This window comes from Trachypithecus francoisi, unplaced genomic scaffold, assembly GCF_009764315.1.
Source record: "Trachypithecus francoisi isolate TF-2019V2 unplaced genomic scaffold, Tfra_2.0 Lachesis_group19, whole genome shotgun sequence".
Classification (NCBI taxonomy): Eukaryota; Metazoa; Chordata; class Mammalia; order Primates; family Cercopithecidae; genus Trachypithecus; species Trachypithecus francoisi.
The window spans coordinates 46,702,457-46,719,067 of NW_022681464.1; the positions used below are offsets into that span (position 1 = coordinate 46,702,457).

A 16,611-nucleotide genomic window follows, 5' to 3' on the forward strand; every position below is an offset into this window, starting at 1 on the left:
ATAGATTGAAGATATCTATCAATAAATTAAGAATATTGCAAACAAGAAACAACCCAAATGACCAGCAACAGATGAATAAACTGCGATACCTCCACACAATGGAATACTTCTCAATACTCTATGGATACAGACAACACGGATGAAATCTCAAAACAGTTATGAAGAGCGAAAGAAGCCAAACCAAAAACAGTACATACCAGCTGGGCATGGAGGCTCATACCTGTAATCCCAGCACTTTGGGAGGCCAAGGTGGGTGGATCACGAGGTCAGGAGTACGACACTAGCCTGACCAACATGGTGAAACCCCGTCTCTACTAAAAATACAAAAATTAGCTGGGCATGGTGGTGTGCACCTGTAATCCCAGCTACTCAGGAGGCTGAGGCAGGAGAATTGTTTGAGCCCAAATGGTGGAAGTTGCAATGAACCGAAATTACGCCACTGCACTCCAGCCTGGGCGACAGAGAGAGACTCCATCTAAAAAAATAAAACTAAACCCCCAAAACAGTACATACCATATGATTACATTTATATAAAATTCTAGAAAGTGCAAACTAATCTATAGTCACAGAAAGCACACGACTAGTTGCCTGGAAACTGGGGAGGAGGGAGGCAGGAGGTAGGATTATAAAAAGGTATGAGGAAACGTTGGGTGTGATAAATAGGCTCATTATTTTGATTGTGGTGATGGTTTCACGGGTGAATATATATATATGTACAAAACATATGCCAAAATTTATTAAGTTATGCATTTTACATATGTGCAGCTTACTGTATATCTATCGTATCTCAATAAAACAGTTAGACAATAATGTGACAAACAATTAAAACCTATTAGGTCAAAAGCAACCCATTCATATGATAATGGCATGATTTATCTGGCATTCTTAACCTAAAAAGTCAGAATCCTAAAATGTGCCTTCCTCCTGATACCTGGACTTCAACAATCTTTTTTTTTTTTTTGAGACGGAGTCTCCCTCTGTCGCCCAGGCTGGAGTGCAGTGGTACGACCTCAGCTCACCTCAACCTCCCCTCTAAGTTCAAGCTATTCTCCTGTTGCAGCCTCCCAAGTAGGTGGGATTACAGGTGCGCACCACCACGCCCGGCTAATTCTTGTCTTTTTTAGTAGACATGGCTGGCCACGTTGGCTAGGCTTGTCTCGAACTCCTGACCTCAAGTGATCCGCCCACCTCAGCCTCCCAAAGTGCTGGGATTACAGGCGTGAGCCACCATGCCTGGCCTTGGACTTCCACAATCTAACACACTCTGCAACATTCACTGTTCTGTCCCCACGGCTGTCATGCCTACCAACTCTAAGTTTATATGAGAGCAGAGATTTTTGGAGTCACTAGGATTTAGTACTATGCCTGAAAAACTGTAGATACTCAAAGTGTGTCACGTGAATAAACCACATTATCTGTTTTACAAATCTGTCTTCTGTTTAGGACTGACTGAGTTTTACTGGGAGAGAGACTCCATATTGTTTATTCTGCATTCCCAGGGTCCTCATCCAGATAACTGTTCACTGGATAAATAAATGTACAACGCCGTTAGTTTCACACTTAATCCTGAAAACATAGCTTAAACTTTATACATAAGAATATGTTAAGGCAGGGGTTTGCAACCCCCAGTCCACTGACTGGTACTGGTCTGTGGCCTGTCAGGAACTGAGCTGCACAGCGAGTGGTGGATGAGCAAGTATTATGCCTGAGCTCTGTCTCCTGTAAGATCAGCAGTGGCGTTAGATTCTCAAAGGAGCACAAACCCTACTGTGAACTGCACACGTGAGGGATCTAGGTTGTATGCTCCTTATGAGAATCTAATGCCTGATGATCTGAGGGGGAACAGTTTCATCTTGAAACCACCCCTCCACCCCCAATCCTTGAAATTACCTTCCACAAAACCAGTCTCTGGTACCAAAAAGGTTGGGGACCACTGTGTTAAGGTATTAACATAAATAGAAATATTGATATTTTAAAACACTAAAACTCTCAGAGACATTGGGGGTGGTTTTAGCATTCATATTTATATATCAATTCATACTACAGTCCTTAATAAAGAGCATTTTTTAATTTTTTTTGAGAGGGTCTCACTCTGTTGACCAGGCTGGAGGGCAGTGGTGTGATCATAGTTAACCTCAGCCTCAACCTCCTGGGCTCGAGTGATCCTTCTAACTCAGCCTCCCAAGTAGCTGGGACCACAGGCACATGTCACCAGCCTGGTTAATTTTTTTATTATTACCATTTTTAATAATAATAAAAATCCTCCCATTTTAGTGATAGGGTCTCACTATGTTGTTCAGGTTAGTCTTGAATTCCTAAGCTCCAGCAATCTTCCTGCCTTGGCCTCCCCAAGTGCTGGGATTACAGGTGTGAGCTACCATGCCTGGCCAATAAGTAGCATTTTAAAAAAAAACATTATACAGGCTGGGCACAGTGGCTCATGCCTGTAATCCCAGCACTTTGGGAGGCCAAAGTCAGAGGATCCCATGAGGTCAGGAGTATGAGACCAGCCTGGCCAACATGGTGAAACCCTATCTCTTCTAAAAATACAAAATTAGCCAGGCATGGTGGTACATGCCTGAAGTCCCAGCTACTTGGGAGGCTGAGGCAGGAGAATCACTCGAACCCAGGAGGCGGGGGTTGCAGTACCCGGGAGGCGGGGGTTGCAGTGAGCCGAGACTGCACCATCGCACTGCAGCTTGAGCAACAGAATGAGACCCTGTCTCAAAAAAAAAAAAAAAATATATATATATATACTATTTCTTAGACAGTAAACACATCAGAAAGCATTTCCAGCTCTTACCCAGTCAGCGTTTTTCAGCTCTTCCAAGTCTGTGCTAGATTCATCACTCTTTTCCATTTCTTGAATCTTCTTAAGATTCTACAGGTTAAAACAGGCATAAAAATTTCATTAACTTACCTTCTCAAATTAACATTCCTAACACATATCTTCAGATAAGACATATATTCAAGTGTCAGTGAAGGAAACAGTATAGAATCTATTGCTTTGTAAACTCTAGAGCCAATTAAAATGGAACCCCGAGGATCCATTTTACTGAGGATGGACTGAGACTGCTCAGGTCTTGCCAACCCAACTTTTTTTTTTTTTTTTTTAACGTAAGCTCTCTTCTTTTCATCTCTACTACAAATTCATCACGCTAAACACCATCATATTTTGCCTGGGCTTCTGAAGCAATCTGATCCCGGATGCTCTCCTCTCCTCACCCCATGGCTGGTCTCTGTCATTGTCTACTTTCATTCTTCCTTCAGATATCAGACTCAACAGAATCACCGATTCTTCAGAGAAGACTTCCCTTCCTCCCTGAGTACATCAAAATCCTCCTATTTTAAAATCTTATAGCACCATTATACCTCTCTAGCTCTTATCAACATCGTAACTTTACACATATTAGTGCCTTCCCTCTAGACTTCACGGGGCAGAATCCCCTCTTCAGAGGCCACATCAGCACTGGCACTTGCTGATGTTCAGTAAGTATTTATCAAGTAATTTGATAAGCAATTTTTAATTGATAAAAATGCCTCAAACTGCATCAATTCAACACTTGCAACTTTAAGAAAATCTTAGTTGCTAAAATATATTCACATATTAATTCTAAGTTTATGGTACACCAATTCTACTTACGGTAATTCAACCCTAATATATTTACTTTTTGCTGAGCTATGTGCCTGCTTGCACTAAAACTGAGTTTTTAAAATATTTTCCCCTAACCCCCACACTGATCAAGACTGTTTAAATGCACTGTATGAAATCTAGCTTGACTGATATGAAAATAATAAATACTTAACTTGAATTATTTATTTATTTATTAATTTAATTTATTTATTTGAGATGGAGTTTTGCTCTTGTTGCCCAGGCTGGTGTGCAATGGTGCAATCTCGGCTCACTACAACTTCCACCTCCCGGTTCAACCGATTCTCCTGCCTCAGCCTCCTGAGTAGCTGGGAGTACAGACATGCACCATCACGCCTAGCTAATTTTGTATTTTTAGTGCAGACAGGGTTTCTTCATGCTGGTCAGGCTTGTCTCGAACTCCTGACCTCAGGTGATCTGCCCGCCTCGGCCTCCCAAAGAGCTGGGATAACAGGCATGAGCCACCATTCCTGGTCTGAAATATTAATTTTAAAAATTTACTTATTTATTTATTTTTAGAGACAAGGTCTTCCTCTGTTGTTCAGGCTGGAGTGCACTGATGCAATTACAGTTCATTGCAGCCTCAAATTCCTGGGGCTCCGGTAATCCTCCCAGTTTAGCATCCCAAGTAACTGAGACTACAGGTATGCACCCCTATGGCTGGATAATTTTTGTATTTTCTTCAGATAGGGTTTCACTATATTGCCTGGGCTGGTGTCGAACTCCTTGGCTTGCGATCCCCCTGCCTCAGCCTCCCAAAGTGCTCGGATTATAGGCTTGAGTCACCACACCTTACCTCATCTCCTACTATTGCTTCCCACTACAGCCTTAGGGTATTTACACTGGCTGCCACCTTCTTCCTAGAATGCTTTACATCTCAAATATCCAGATTGAATCACCTCACATCCGTTACACACTTGCGCAAACGTCACCTTCTCAACGGGGTCTATCTTGACCAAATTCCAAGCCCCCTCCCCAGCTACTAGCAATTACTCTAGCCTACCTCTTTTCCCGTATCTCCTCCTACCTTTTAGTGGTCTATAGGATGGATTTATTTCATATGTTTACAGTCTACCACCTCCTGCTGGATTCAGACTTTAGGAAAGAAGGATTTTTTTTTTTTTTTTGTATTTTGTTCACTGATGGGATTCACAAATCTCCAAAATAGTGCCTTGCACAGAATAGGTGCTTCCTAAATATTTCTTCATTAAGCAGACTAAGACACTTTCAACCATGCATGTTTAAATACTTAAACCTATTTAATAGCCCTTACCAGGCCAACTTTAATAAGAGGAAGCTCAGTAAGAGGGAGTAATATTCAGAGAAAAATCTACGCTCTCCTCGAAATTCGGAATCCCCTAGGGAAGCTGAGGGGAAGTATCTTCTCTGCCACACACAAACACACGCTCTGCATTTTAGGAAAATAAATCTTCAACCCAGGCTCACATTACATTTAAGTGCCTCATTCAGTCAATAGGTGGATGAATAAAATATACTGTATTACTGTTTACCCAGGAGCTTATAAACCATAAAAATATGAAAAAAGCTGAAATCATGAATAAACTCATCTTTATAAGCCTATACTGTTTTTTGTATGTGTGAGTTTTTTTTTTTTTTTTTAATTCCAGACCAGGTGCAGTGACTCACGCCTATGATCCCTATATTTGGGGAAGCTGAGGCAGGAGGACTGCTTGAGGCCAGGACGTGAAGACCAACCTGGGCAACACAGTAAGACTGTATCTCTCCAAAAAAAACCCAAAAATTAGCCAGGTATGATGGTGCTTGCTTGTAGTCTCAGCTACTCAGGAGGCTGAGGTGGGAGAATCACTTCAGCCTGGGAGGTTGCAGCTACAAGTGAGCTAAGATCACACCACTGCACTCCCACCTGGGCAACAGAGAGAAACCCTGTCTCAAAAAAATAAAATAAAAATATTAATAAAACAACAGACAAACACGACACATTTTCCTGGAATTAATGTAATGAAAGCTGCAGTAAGCTGCCCTCTGTTTCAGGAACAGCGTGCTCTTCCACTAGTGGCTAGAGATGTCTGCTAAAGGCTCACTACTTAACCCTCCTCAGGAACCGCCCTTGGCCAAAGGAAGCTGCTTTGTCAAAGTTACATCCTCCCTAGAGTAACCTGCATCCAGCCACCGGTCTGTGAGGAAGCACACAGATCAGGCCTCCTTGCTTCAGTCTGGCACATCTCTGAAGAACCACTCCCAGCTGCTGAGCTTCCTGTGGGATCGGCTGAGGCCTCTGCTGCATCTGCATCACATTTCAACATTTCCCTCTGCTCAATCCTGCTTTCCTTACCCCTTATAGGTGTTCCCAAAAGCATGCCCAGTAAAACCTCCTGAATTCAAATTTTACCCCTAGGAGTCCCCCAAGGAAATCCTAGGGGAACTTAATCCACAGCATGGAACATTAAAAAAATATTACAACAGACATCTCAGACAAAACTTACATTAATTTCAAAGGTAAAATCCACTATTTCAAAGACATTTTAACTTGTACTAGATTATATATCCTTCAGTGGACAGCATTCATTTTGTCAAGAAACCCTTCCTGCTCCTTTCTCTGATAAAGATCCTTCTGTTGAGAAACGCATCTCATACAGTTTGAGCAGAGCTGACCCAGTACCTCACCTCCTATTTACAAGCTTAAGAACATGACCCAGACCAGCCAGCACAGCCTATCTTCTGGCCACTGTGACTGGTTACTAAGTGGGTATATGACCCCAAATCTTCCTCTAAGACTTTTTTGCCCTAATTAACAGAAAAGATTTCCTGCTAGAGTTGCTAAATTGGTAGAGTGTGAGAATAGGGCTGTAGACAGTAGTAAGAGACTGTCCTGGAAAGGGCTGGAGAGGGAAGGGAGGGAGCATGCCAGCCCTAATTACAGTTTTTGAGATTCTGGATCCAACTATGCCTAAAACTAGCTGTACCCTTAGATTTCCCAATTACGTGAGCCAATATATCTCTCCCCTACTCTGCCCATGCTTATTTGAGTGGGTTTCTGTCATTTGCAACTGAAAGTTATGATTTAATATGTCCTCATAGTCTACAAATATGAGTTCATGCTTTTATGTCTTAGGGGTACTTTGGTAGAATAGTGTGAGAAGCAGCAAAATATATTCAATCCAAACTCTTTTGCTTCAGTGCCCACCAAAACAGGGCCCCTTTTCCACCCAACCTTAATTTTTACTATTCTCCAACACATCCCTGACTAAATGTAGTCAGGAGGATGTCACTGTTAGGCCTGCCTACATCTCTACCTTTATTTGTGCTGTGATCAAATCCCTCACTCTTTGCCACTAAGAAAAACGATCTGTTTGTTCTTTATAACATTGAAGGTAATTTAAATGGTCCAAGAATTTCACATTTCTTTGTTTTTCTGAACAGTAGCACAAACTGTAGTAGCTCAGATACTTTCCAGCTACGTGACTTCGGGCAAATTTTTTAATTGCTGTGATCCTGTTTGATTTTCTCATATATTAAAGTGCAAATAATAATAGCTATCTTTTGGATTTTATAGAAGAAATACACCAGAATACAGATGAAACGCAGCATTCAGCTCAGACCATACTGAACATTCAGTAGGTATTAGTTATTGTAAGTCAGTGAATATCTATGAGGATTTGATTGTGAATACTTTTACTCCATCACAAAAATGTTTTATTCTAAGTGAATGTGTTTCACAAAATGATACCTCTCCTTAGCCTCTTCATCAAATCAAAATCCTGACTCAGCAATAAATCAATGTAGATAGCTTAGAATCTATAAATACTGTAATCAAACAAGCTTGATCAAATATGTGGCTAGAAAGCTCAATTTTTCTAGTTAGCAGCAAAAACAAATGAGCTCTCTGAAAGTAAATTACAGATTTTTCTTGTTTTAGATTCAAGCTTCTGCCAATTATACTTTAGCTTCTGAATGATTTTTTTTTTTTTTTTTTTGCTTGCAGAAATGTAATAACAGATGTCAACCTGTGCTTGAGATATGGTGAGAAAGTTCTAATTGGGAGAACCCACATGGCAATTATGCTTCCCATTTCTGACATGACCATTCTCAAGCTGGCAATTAGAACTGCTCTATGCCAACATTTTCAGTTCCTGGCAACTTAAACAAAATCCACTCTGTGAATCAGAAGTATGTCAAATGCAGGTTTAACATCAGCTCACATATAAGTACCCCTTTACTAATTAAATCCTTCTTATTCACATATATGTTCACATATTAAAATAATATAATAATAAAGTATTTTTATGACAGCATTTTAATGATCACCATTTCCACCATTTAAACTTTCTTAATTCCCTATGCCATGTGTACATGTTTTCAGTTAGAAATTTTAAAATGTATTATAATAAGGAATATATTTCAAAAATTCCTTGAACAAATTTTTAATTAATTGAGACCGAGTCTCACTTTGTTGACCAAGCTGCTGCAATGGTGTGATCATGGCTCACTGCAATCTCAACTTCCTGGGCTCTAGTCATCCTTTCACCTCAGTCTCCTGAGTAGCAGGGACTACAGGCATGTACCAACACACTCGGCTAATTTTTGTACTTTTAGTAGAGACAGGGTTTTGCATGTTGACCAGGCTGGTCTTGAACTCCTGGGCTCAGTGGTCCGCCCGTCTTAGACTCCCAAAGTGCTGGGATTATAGGCATGAGCAACCACAGTGGGCAACAAACATTTGTAATAACTCAGTTAAAATATGTTAATGCAGACCAGGTATGATGGCTCACAACTTTAATCCCAGCACTTTGGGAGGCTGAGGCAGAAGGACTCCCAGAACCTGGGTGCTGGGAGTGCAGTGAGCTGTGACTGCATCACCGCATTCCAGTCTGGGCAAAAGAGCAAGACCCAGTCTCCAAAAAAAAAAAAAGAAAAGAAAAGAGAAGGGAGGGGAGGGGAGGGGAGGGGAGGGGAGAAAAAAGCAAAGCAAAGCAAGCAAAGCAAAGCAACAAATTCCTGCTAGGCACAGTGGCTCATGCCTGTAGTCCCAACTACTTGGAGGCTGAGGTGGGAGGATTGCTTGAGGCCGGGAGGCAGAGGTTGCAGTAAATTGAGATTGCACCACTGCATGAGATTACCTCAGCATAGGTGACAGAGCCAGACCCTGTCTCAAAACAAAAACAAAAACAAAACAAAAAAACCAAAGAAATACTTACATAAAGAATATTAAATACATTTCACGACTGACATTATTTCACAATATTGTCTATAATAAATTAAAAAACGAATATCAGTCATGCAGATTATGAGCTATGACTTTTTAATTCAAATATATTTTATCTGAAAAGAGGGAAAAAATATTTTATCATATTGACTAGTCCCAAATTAATATTTCAGAAATTAGGGTACAAAAACCCAGTAAAAAGTTGTAGCAGTTCTTCTGATAAATGGAAGTCTCCCACGCAGAGTTAATGGATAAGTACTAAAGAATATGATTTATGTTTGTGTCAAGCTTTATGGCGCATTCTTTTTTTTTTTTTTTTTTTGAGACAGAGTCTTGCTCTGTCACCCAGGCTGGAGTGCAGTGGCCGGATCTCGCTCACTGCAAGCTCCGCCTCCCAGGTTTAGCCATTCTCCTGCCTCAGCCTCCCGAGTAGCTGGGACTACAGGCGCCGCCACCTCGCCCGGCTAAATGGCGCATTCTTAAAGATATAACACGCTTCTCCTCCCTGAGGGGTTGGTGGATGGTGGCCAAATAACAACTACAGCAATTATGAAAAAAGTCAAGAGCATTTTATTGAATAAAAAAATGTAAAATGTTAAGATAAACTATAAACTGATATTCTGTACTACTTAATTCGAATTTATATGGTTCACTACAGAAATTAGAAAAACTATAGATAAAGTCATAAAAATGAAAGCAATTCATTTCTAGGTTCTAGGAAAGAATTCCTAGAATTCCTCTATTCTTCCAGTATTTTTTGTACCTATACATGTATGCTCACACACGTGCACGCACGCTCTCTCTGTTTAACGAACGTCTCTGCTCTACATAGCTGGACTGACATTATCTCCTGATACACATCCGCCTTTTCTGTTTTTACACTCATCAGCTCTTCACACCTATAGAAATGCAGTGATGATAAAAATCACCATTAAAATATCACCGACAATATTTACAAATTATATCACAGAGTTATTTTCCTAGTAAAGACAAATTAGTAAGACCAACGACTCATCAGAAAAATGGACAAAGGAAACGAACAAGCAATTGACAAATGATTCTTCAGTATATGAAAAGATATCTGATCTCATTTATAATAGGAAAAACGCAAATTAAAACTGTGAAAACACATTGTGAAGACGTAGGATAACAGACATCCTCACACACTGCTAAGGACAGTATCAACTAGTAAACCTCTATGAAGGCCAATATTGTAATACTTTATAAAAATTATAAATGCACATTTCCTTTGACTCAGCAAGTCTACTTATAGGAATTTACCCTACAGTTATGCTCACACTCACGAAAAATACGTTAAAAATTATCCATGACACCACTGTTTGTAATAGCAAAAGAATAGAAATTACTTAATAGCTGTCAACATAGGACTGGTTAAACTTATTACAGCATACCCACAAAACAGATTATAAAGGCCTACAGATGTGAAAACTATTTACTGATATGAAATTATCTCTAAGACATATAATTAAATAAAAAAGGAAAGTTTAAAAGTGAAAAGAGGAAGAAAATACTGATACGCACTTGTTATACATAAAATCTCTCTGCAAAGATAAAAAAGAACTTAATAATATTTGTTGCGTATATAGGGAGAGTGTGGGTAGGAGACAAAAATAGAAGGGTACAATTTAATGTAATATTTTTATACCTCCTGGGTTTTGAACCATGTGAAATTTTTTGTTAAAAATAAATGAAGTTTTAAAAGCTGCAGGATCTGAAAGGTGGCAGAGTTCTTCCACGAGCTTTCAGTAAAATATTCTTGTGAAACCTAACAGGAAGAGCAGCGCTAAGAGCAATGACAGGGAGGGAAGAGAGAGATTTACTCCTCACTGATGAGACCAGTGCACGGCATATTACCAACACTCACAACAAAACTAACAAATCAAACAGAAAAAAGACAGACAGCAGCAAGGACCCTGAACATTACAAATGCTGAATGATCTCATTAAAAGGAACACATGGCACACTTACAAAAAGACATCTGGTGGTGGATTTTCTGTCAAAAAGTGGTATGTTCAGCACTTGGAGGGATAGAAACCTATTTTAGGTCTAGAAAGAAACTTCCAGCCAACTTAAATGCCAAAATTTTATTACTGGAGGTGTTGGCATGAGCCGAGGAATAGGCAAGGAATATGAGAAAGCTGATTAAAATACCCTTCAATCTGTGAATGAGACAGACGTCTTGGGGCTTTGTCTTTGCAAGCCTATTCAGGCAGAAAATAAGCTGAAACTATGTCACAAACAGGTGTCTCAGTGTGAGTTAGTTAACGTGCAATTGGCCCTATGACACCGGTGGATTTGGCTACTGGCTTGACAAAAGATTAGGGGGTGGGAAATACTTACATTTGATTTTTCAACCAATTTACAGACTATAAAGTGTGGCTGTAAGATTTTAAAAACAGACAAAAACCAATTCATAACAGCCTGGTCAATTTAAAAAACACTGTTTCTCCCCCAGCAACAGAAGATACTTTATATACATGTATGTAATTTTCCATTTTAGGTAAAATATTTTTTAGTTTTATTTAAGATAAACTGAACTCAGTAATTTCATCGTTATGGTTTCTTGCATAGGGCTAACTGAAATAATATACGTACAGGCATACCTCATTTTAGCTGCCTTTCGCTTTGTTGTACATAGCAGATACTGCGGGGTTTTTTTTTTTTTTGACATAGTTTTACTCTGTTGCCCGGGTGGGGTGCAGCGGCACGTGATCTCAGCTCAATGCAACCTCTGCCTCCCAGGTTCAAGGAATTCTTGTGCTTCAGCCTCCAGAGTAGCTGGGATTATAGGTGCGCACCACCACACCTGGCTAATTTTTGTAGTATTAGTAGAGATGGGGTTTCACCATGTCAGCTAGGCTGGTGTCGAACTCCTGACCTCAAGTGATCTGCCCGCCTTAGCCTCCCAAGTGCTGGGATTACAGATGTGAGCCCCCCCACGCCTGGCAAAATACTGTGCTTTTACAAATTGAAGGTTTGCAGCAACCCTGAGTTCGACAAATCTGTTGGTGCCATTTTTCCTACAGCATGGGCTCACTACATGTCTTTCTGTCACATTTTGGTAATTCTCATAATATTTCATGTTTTTTAAATTAAATCTGTTATGGAGACCTGTGAGGAGTGATCTTTGATGTTACTACTGTCATTGCTTTGGGGTGCTCATGATAGTGTCCATATAAGACAACAAACCTAATTGATAAATGTGTGTTCTGACTGTTGCACTCACTAGCCATTCCCCCATTTCTCTCCCTCTCCTGGGGCCTCCCTATTCCGTGAGACACAAAGATAATTTAATTAGACCAACTAATAACCCCACAATGGCCTTTATGTGTTCAAGTGAAAGGAAGAGTCACAAGTCTCTCACTTTAAATCAAAAGCTAGAAATGATTAAGTTTGGTGAGGAAGGATGTCAAAAGCAAAGATGGGCTGAAAGCTAGGCTCCTTGCACCAAACAGCCAAGTTGTGAATGCAAGGACAAGCTCTTAAAGGAAATTAAAAGTGCTACTCCAGTGAACACGAACGATAAGAAGGCAAAACAGCTTTAATTCCAGATAGAAAGTTTTAGTGGTCTGGGAGAAGATCAAACCAGCCACAACATTCCCTTAAACCAAAACCTAATCCTAAGCAGGGCCCAAACTCTTCAATTCTATACAGGCTGAAAAAGGTGAAGAAGCTGCAGGAGCACAGTTTGAAGCTAGCAGAGATGGGTTCATTAGGTTTAAGAGAAAGAGCTGTCACCACGCGATAAAAGTACAAGGTGAAGCAGCAAGGGCTGAATGCAGAAGCTGCAGTAAGTTATCCAGAAGATGTAGTTAACTGATGCAGGCAGCTACCTTAAACAACATATTTTCAATGCAGATAAAACAATTTAATATTGGAAGAAGATGCCATCTGGGACTTTCATAGCTAGAGAGAAATCAATGCTTGGCTTCAAAGCTTCAAAGAACAGGGTGACTCTCTTGTTAGGGGCCAACGTGGGTGATGAAGTTGAAATCAATGCTAATTTACCATTCTGAAAATCTTAGGGCCCTAAATAATGATGTTAACTCTACTCTGCCTGTGCTCTACAAACGGAACAACAAAGACTGGATGACAGCACATCTGTTTACGGCAAAAAAGATTTCTTTCAAAATATTACCGCTCACTGACAATGCATTTGGTCACCCAAAAGCTCTGATGGAAATATACAAGATTAATGTTGTTTTTCATGCCTGCTAACACAACATCTATTGTACAGCCCATGGATCAAGGAATAATTTTTACTTGCAAGTCTTATTCAAGAACTACATTTTGTAAGGCTATAGTGGTCATAGACAGTGATTCCTCTGATGGGTTTGGGCAAAGCACATTGAAAACTTTCTGGAAAGGATTTACCATTCTAGACGCCATTAAGAACACTGGTGAGGCCCGGCGCGGTGGCTCAAGCCTGTAATCCCAGCACTTTGGGAGGCCGAGACGGGCAGATCACGAGGTCAGGAGATCGAGATCATCCTGGCTACCATGGTGAAACCCCGTCTCTACTAAAAACTACAAAAAACTAGCCGGGAGAGGTGGCGGCGCCTGTAGTCCCAGCTACTCGGGAGGCTGAGGCAGGAGAATGGCGGGAACCCGGGAGGCGGAGCTTGCAGTGAGCTGAGATCCGGCCACTGCACTCCAGCCTGGGTGACAGAGCAAGACTCTGTCTCAAAAAAAAAGAACACTGGTGATTCATGAAAGGGGATCAAAATGCAACATCAACAGGAGTTTGAAAGAAGTTGATTCCAACCCTCACGGATGGCTTTGAGGGGATCAAGACTTCAGTGGAGGAAGTAACTGCTGATGTGGTGGAAACAGCAAGAGAATAAGAAGTGGAGCCTGAAGATGTGCGTGAATTACTGCAATCTCATGAGAAAACCTGAACTAATGAGGAGTTGTTTCTTATGCATGAGCAAGGAAAGTGGTTTACTGACATAGAATCGACTCTTGGTGATGATGCTGTGCACATTGTTGATGTGACAACAAAAGATTTCAAAAACTATATAAACCTAGTTGATAAAGCAGCAGGAGGGTTTGAGAAGATTGACTCCAATTTTGAAAGAAGTTCTACTGTGGGTAATGTGCTATCAAACAGCACTGTATGCTACAAAGAAATCTTTTGTGAAAAGAAAGCACGGGTGATGCAGCAAACTTCCTTGTCTGATTTTTTCAGAAAAGGCCAAAGTCACCCTAACTTTTAGTAGCCACCCCTTAATCAGTTAGCAGCCATTAACATTGGATCAAGATACTTCACCAGCAAAAAGATTACAACTCACTGATGGCTCAGAGGATCACTAGCATTTTGTAGCAATAAAGTATTTTATTCTTTTTTTTTCTTTTTTGAGACATAGTCTCCCTTAGTTGCCCAGGCTGGAGTGCAAAATGGAGTAATCACAGCTCATGGCAGCCTTGATCTCTCAGGCTCAAGCAATCCTCCTACCTCAGTCTCCTGAGTAGCTGGGTCTACAGGCATGAGCCACCATGCCAGGCTAATTTTTTAAAAAATTTTTTCAAAAATAGTTTTTGCAGAGAGAGGATCTTACTACGTTGCCCACTCTAGTCTCAAACTCCTAAAGTTTTTTGTTTTTGTTTGTTTGTTTGTTTGAGATGGACTCTCGCTCTGTTGCCCAGGCTGGAGTGCAGTGGTGCAATCTCGGCTCACTGCAAGCTCCGCCTCCCGGGTTCATGCCATTCTCCTGCCTCAGCCACCTGAGTAGCTGGGACTACAGGCGCCCACCACTATGCCTGGCTAATTTTTTGTATTTTTAGTGGAGACGGAGTTTCACTGTGTTAGCCAGGATGGTCTCTATCTCCTGACCTCGTGATCCGCCCACCTCAGCCTCCCAAAGTGCTGGGATTACAGGTGTGAGCCACCGCGCCTGGCTGAAATAAAGTATTTTTTAATTAAACCGTGTATTTTTTTCAGATGTAATGCTATTGTACACTTAATAGATTATAATATATGTAAAGATAATTAATTTTGTATGCATTGGGAAACAAAAAAATTTGTGTGACTTGCCTTACTGCAATATGTGTTTTATTGCAGTGGTCTGGAACCCAACCCGCAGTATCTCTGAGGTATCCCTATAAATCACTTAACAAAGTTTCTCTGTATGTATTGGATTATATTGTGTAAAACATACTCATAAAATACTTTGAAAAATTCATGAGCCATGCCTATTTCCAGTTCATTGTTTTACCCTATAATTGTAATGTCTAGTCAAATATTAGCAGCTAAAGATAACCTGACTCTAATCTGGGCATCTATAACTCATCTTCCCATCCTAGGATTTCATTAAATTTGGGATAAGATTTAACCATTCAGAAGAATTTGGCCGATGAGGTTTAAACCAAAATCCCATGTAAGTGAGAATCATTTAAACATTTAGAAAATCACAACATTGGCAAAATACTACTTTTAAACAGCATAGCTATTTATACTGATAGAGGGGGGGAAATGTTTTCTTCTCTCTAGGAAAACTTTAGAAATATTCTGGAAAATGAAAGATCAAAGAAGTCATTTTACTTTTTCAGTATAACAGATTGGAAGGCAAAGATGAATAATTTAACATTAAGTTTTTCACAATAAAATCATTAAACCTAATTTGTACTTTTCTAAGTTTTTAATTTAAAACCAAAATAGCTAAATTAATATCTTAACAATATACATCCTTAAAAATGTGCTTTCTTAAAATTCAACCCAAATTGTGCAGATTTATTTTAAGAGCCAGGGTCTCACTCTGTCACCCAGGCTGCAGTGCAGTGGCACTACTTTGCCCCACTGTAGCTTCCACCTCCTAGGTTCAAGTGATCCTCTTATCTCAGCCTCCCGATTAGTCCCAACCACAGGGGTCTCACTATGCCCAGGCTGCTCGTCAGCTCCCGGCCTCAGGTGATTCTTGTGTCTCAGCCTCCCAAAATGCTGGGATTATAAGGCATGAGACACCATGTCTGGTCAATTGTGCAGAATAAGATTTTCAAGTAATAACAGGCAAGGCACAGTGGCTCATGCATGTAATCTGAGTGCTTTGGGAAGGTAAGGTGGGAGGATCACTTGAGGCCAGGAGTTTCAGACCAACCTGGGCAGCATACGAAGACCCCATCTCCACAAAAATTAAAATAAAAAAATCACCCAACCATGGTGGTGAACACCTGTAGTCCTAGCTACTTGGGAGGCTGATGCAAGAGGATCACTTGAGTCCAGGAGCTAAAGAGCTATGATCACACCACTGCACTCCAGCCTGGGCAGCAGAGTGTGATCGTGTCGCTCCAGGAAGAAAAAAAAAGTGGTCGGGCACGGTGGTTTGCGCCTGTAATCCCAGCACTTTGGGAGGCCGAGGCGGGTGGATCATGAGGTCAGGAGATCAAAACCATCCTGGCTAACATGGTGAAACCCAGTCTCTACTAAAAATACAAAAACATTAGTGGGGCATGGTGGCGGGCGCCTATAGTGAGGCAGGAGAATGGCGTGAACCCAGGAGGTGGAGCTTGCAGTGAGCTGAGATCGCGCCACTGCACTCCACCCTGGGCAACAAAGCGAGACTCCGTCTCAAAAAAAAAAAAAAAAAAAAGTAATAACAAAGGCTATTATTAAAAATTTAAAATAAGGTTAAAAATTGTTTATCGTGATGCTAGTTAAGCAGAAATGGGAGCATGGGAGTTAAAGTATATAAGATAATACATCAATATAGAAAAAACAAACCCACTAATGTTATACATTTTTTTTAAAAATCGGTAT

General features: G+C 40.6%; 1 protein-coding gene across 6 annotated transcripts in view; it reads right to left on the reverse strand.

The window, feature by feature from the left end:
• The window catches only part of SPIRE1 (spire type actin nucleation factor 1), a 197,212-nt gene that overhangs the window by 64,951 nt on the left and 115,650 nt on the right, over nucleotides 1–16,611 (reverse strand). For all 6 annotated transcript variants that reach the window (XM_033178380.1, XM_033178379.1, XM_033178378.1 and 3 more), the window contains one exon: nucleotides 2,804–2,881. In XM_033178380.1, the coding sequence (XP_033034271.1) occupies nucleotides 2,804–2,881 (78 nt within the window). The remainder of the gene's footprint in view (nucleotides 1–2,803; nucleotides 2,882–16,611) is intronic.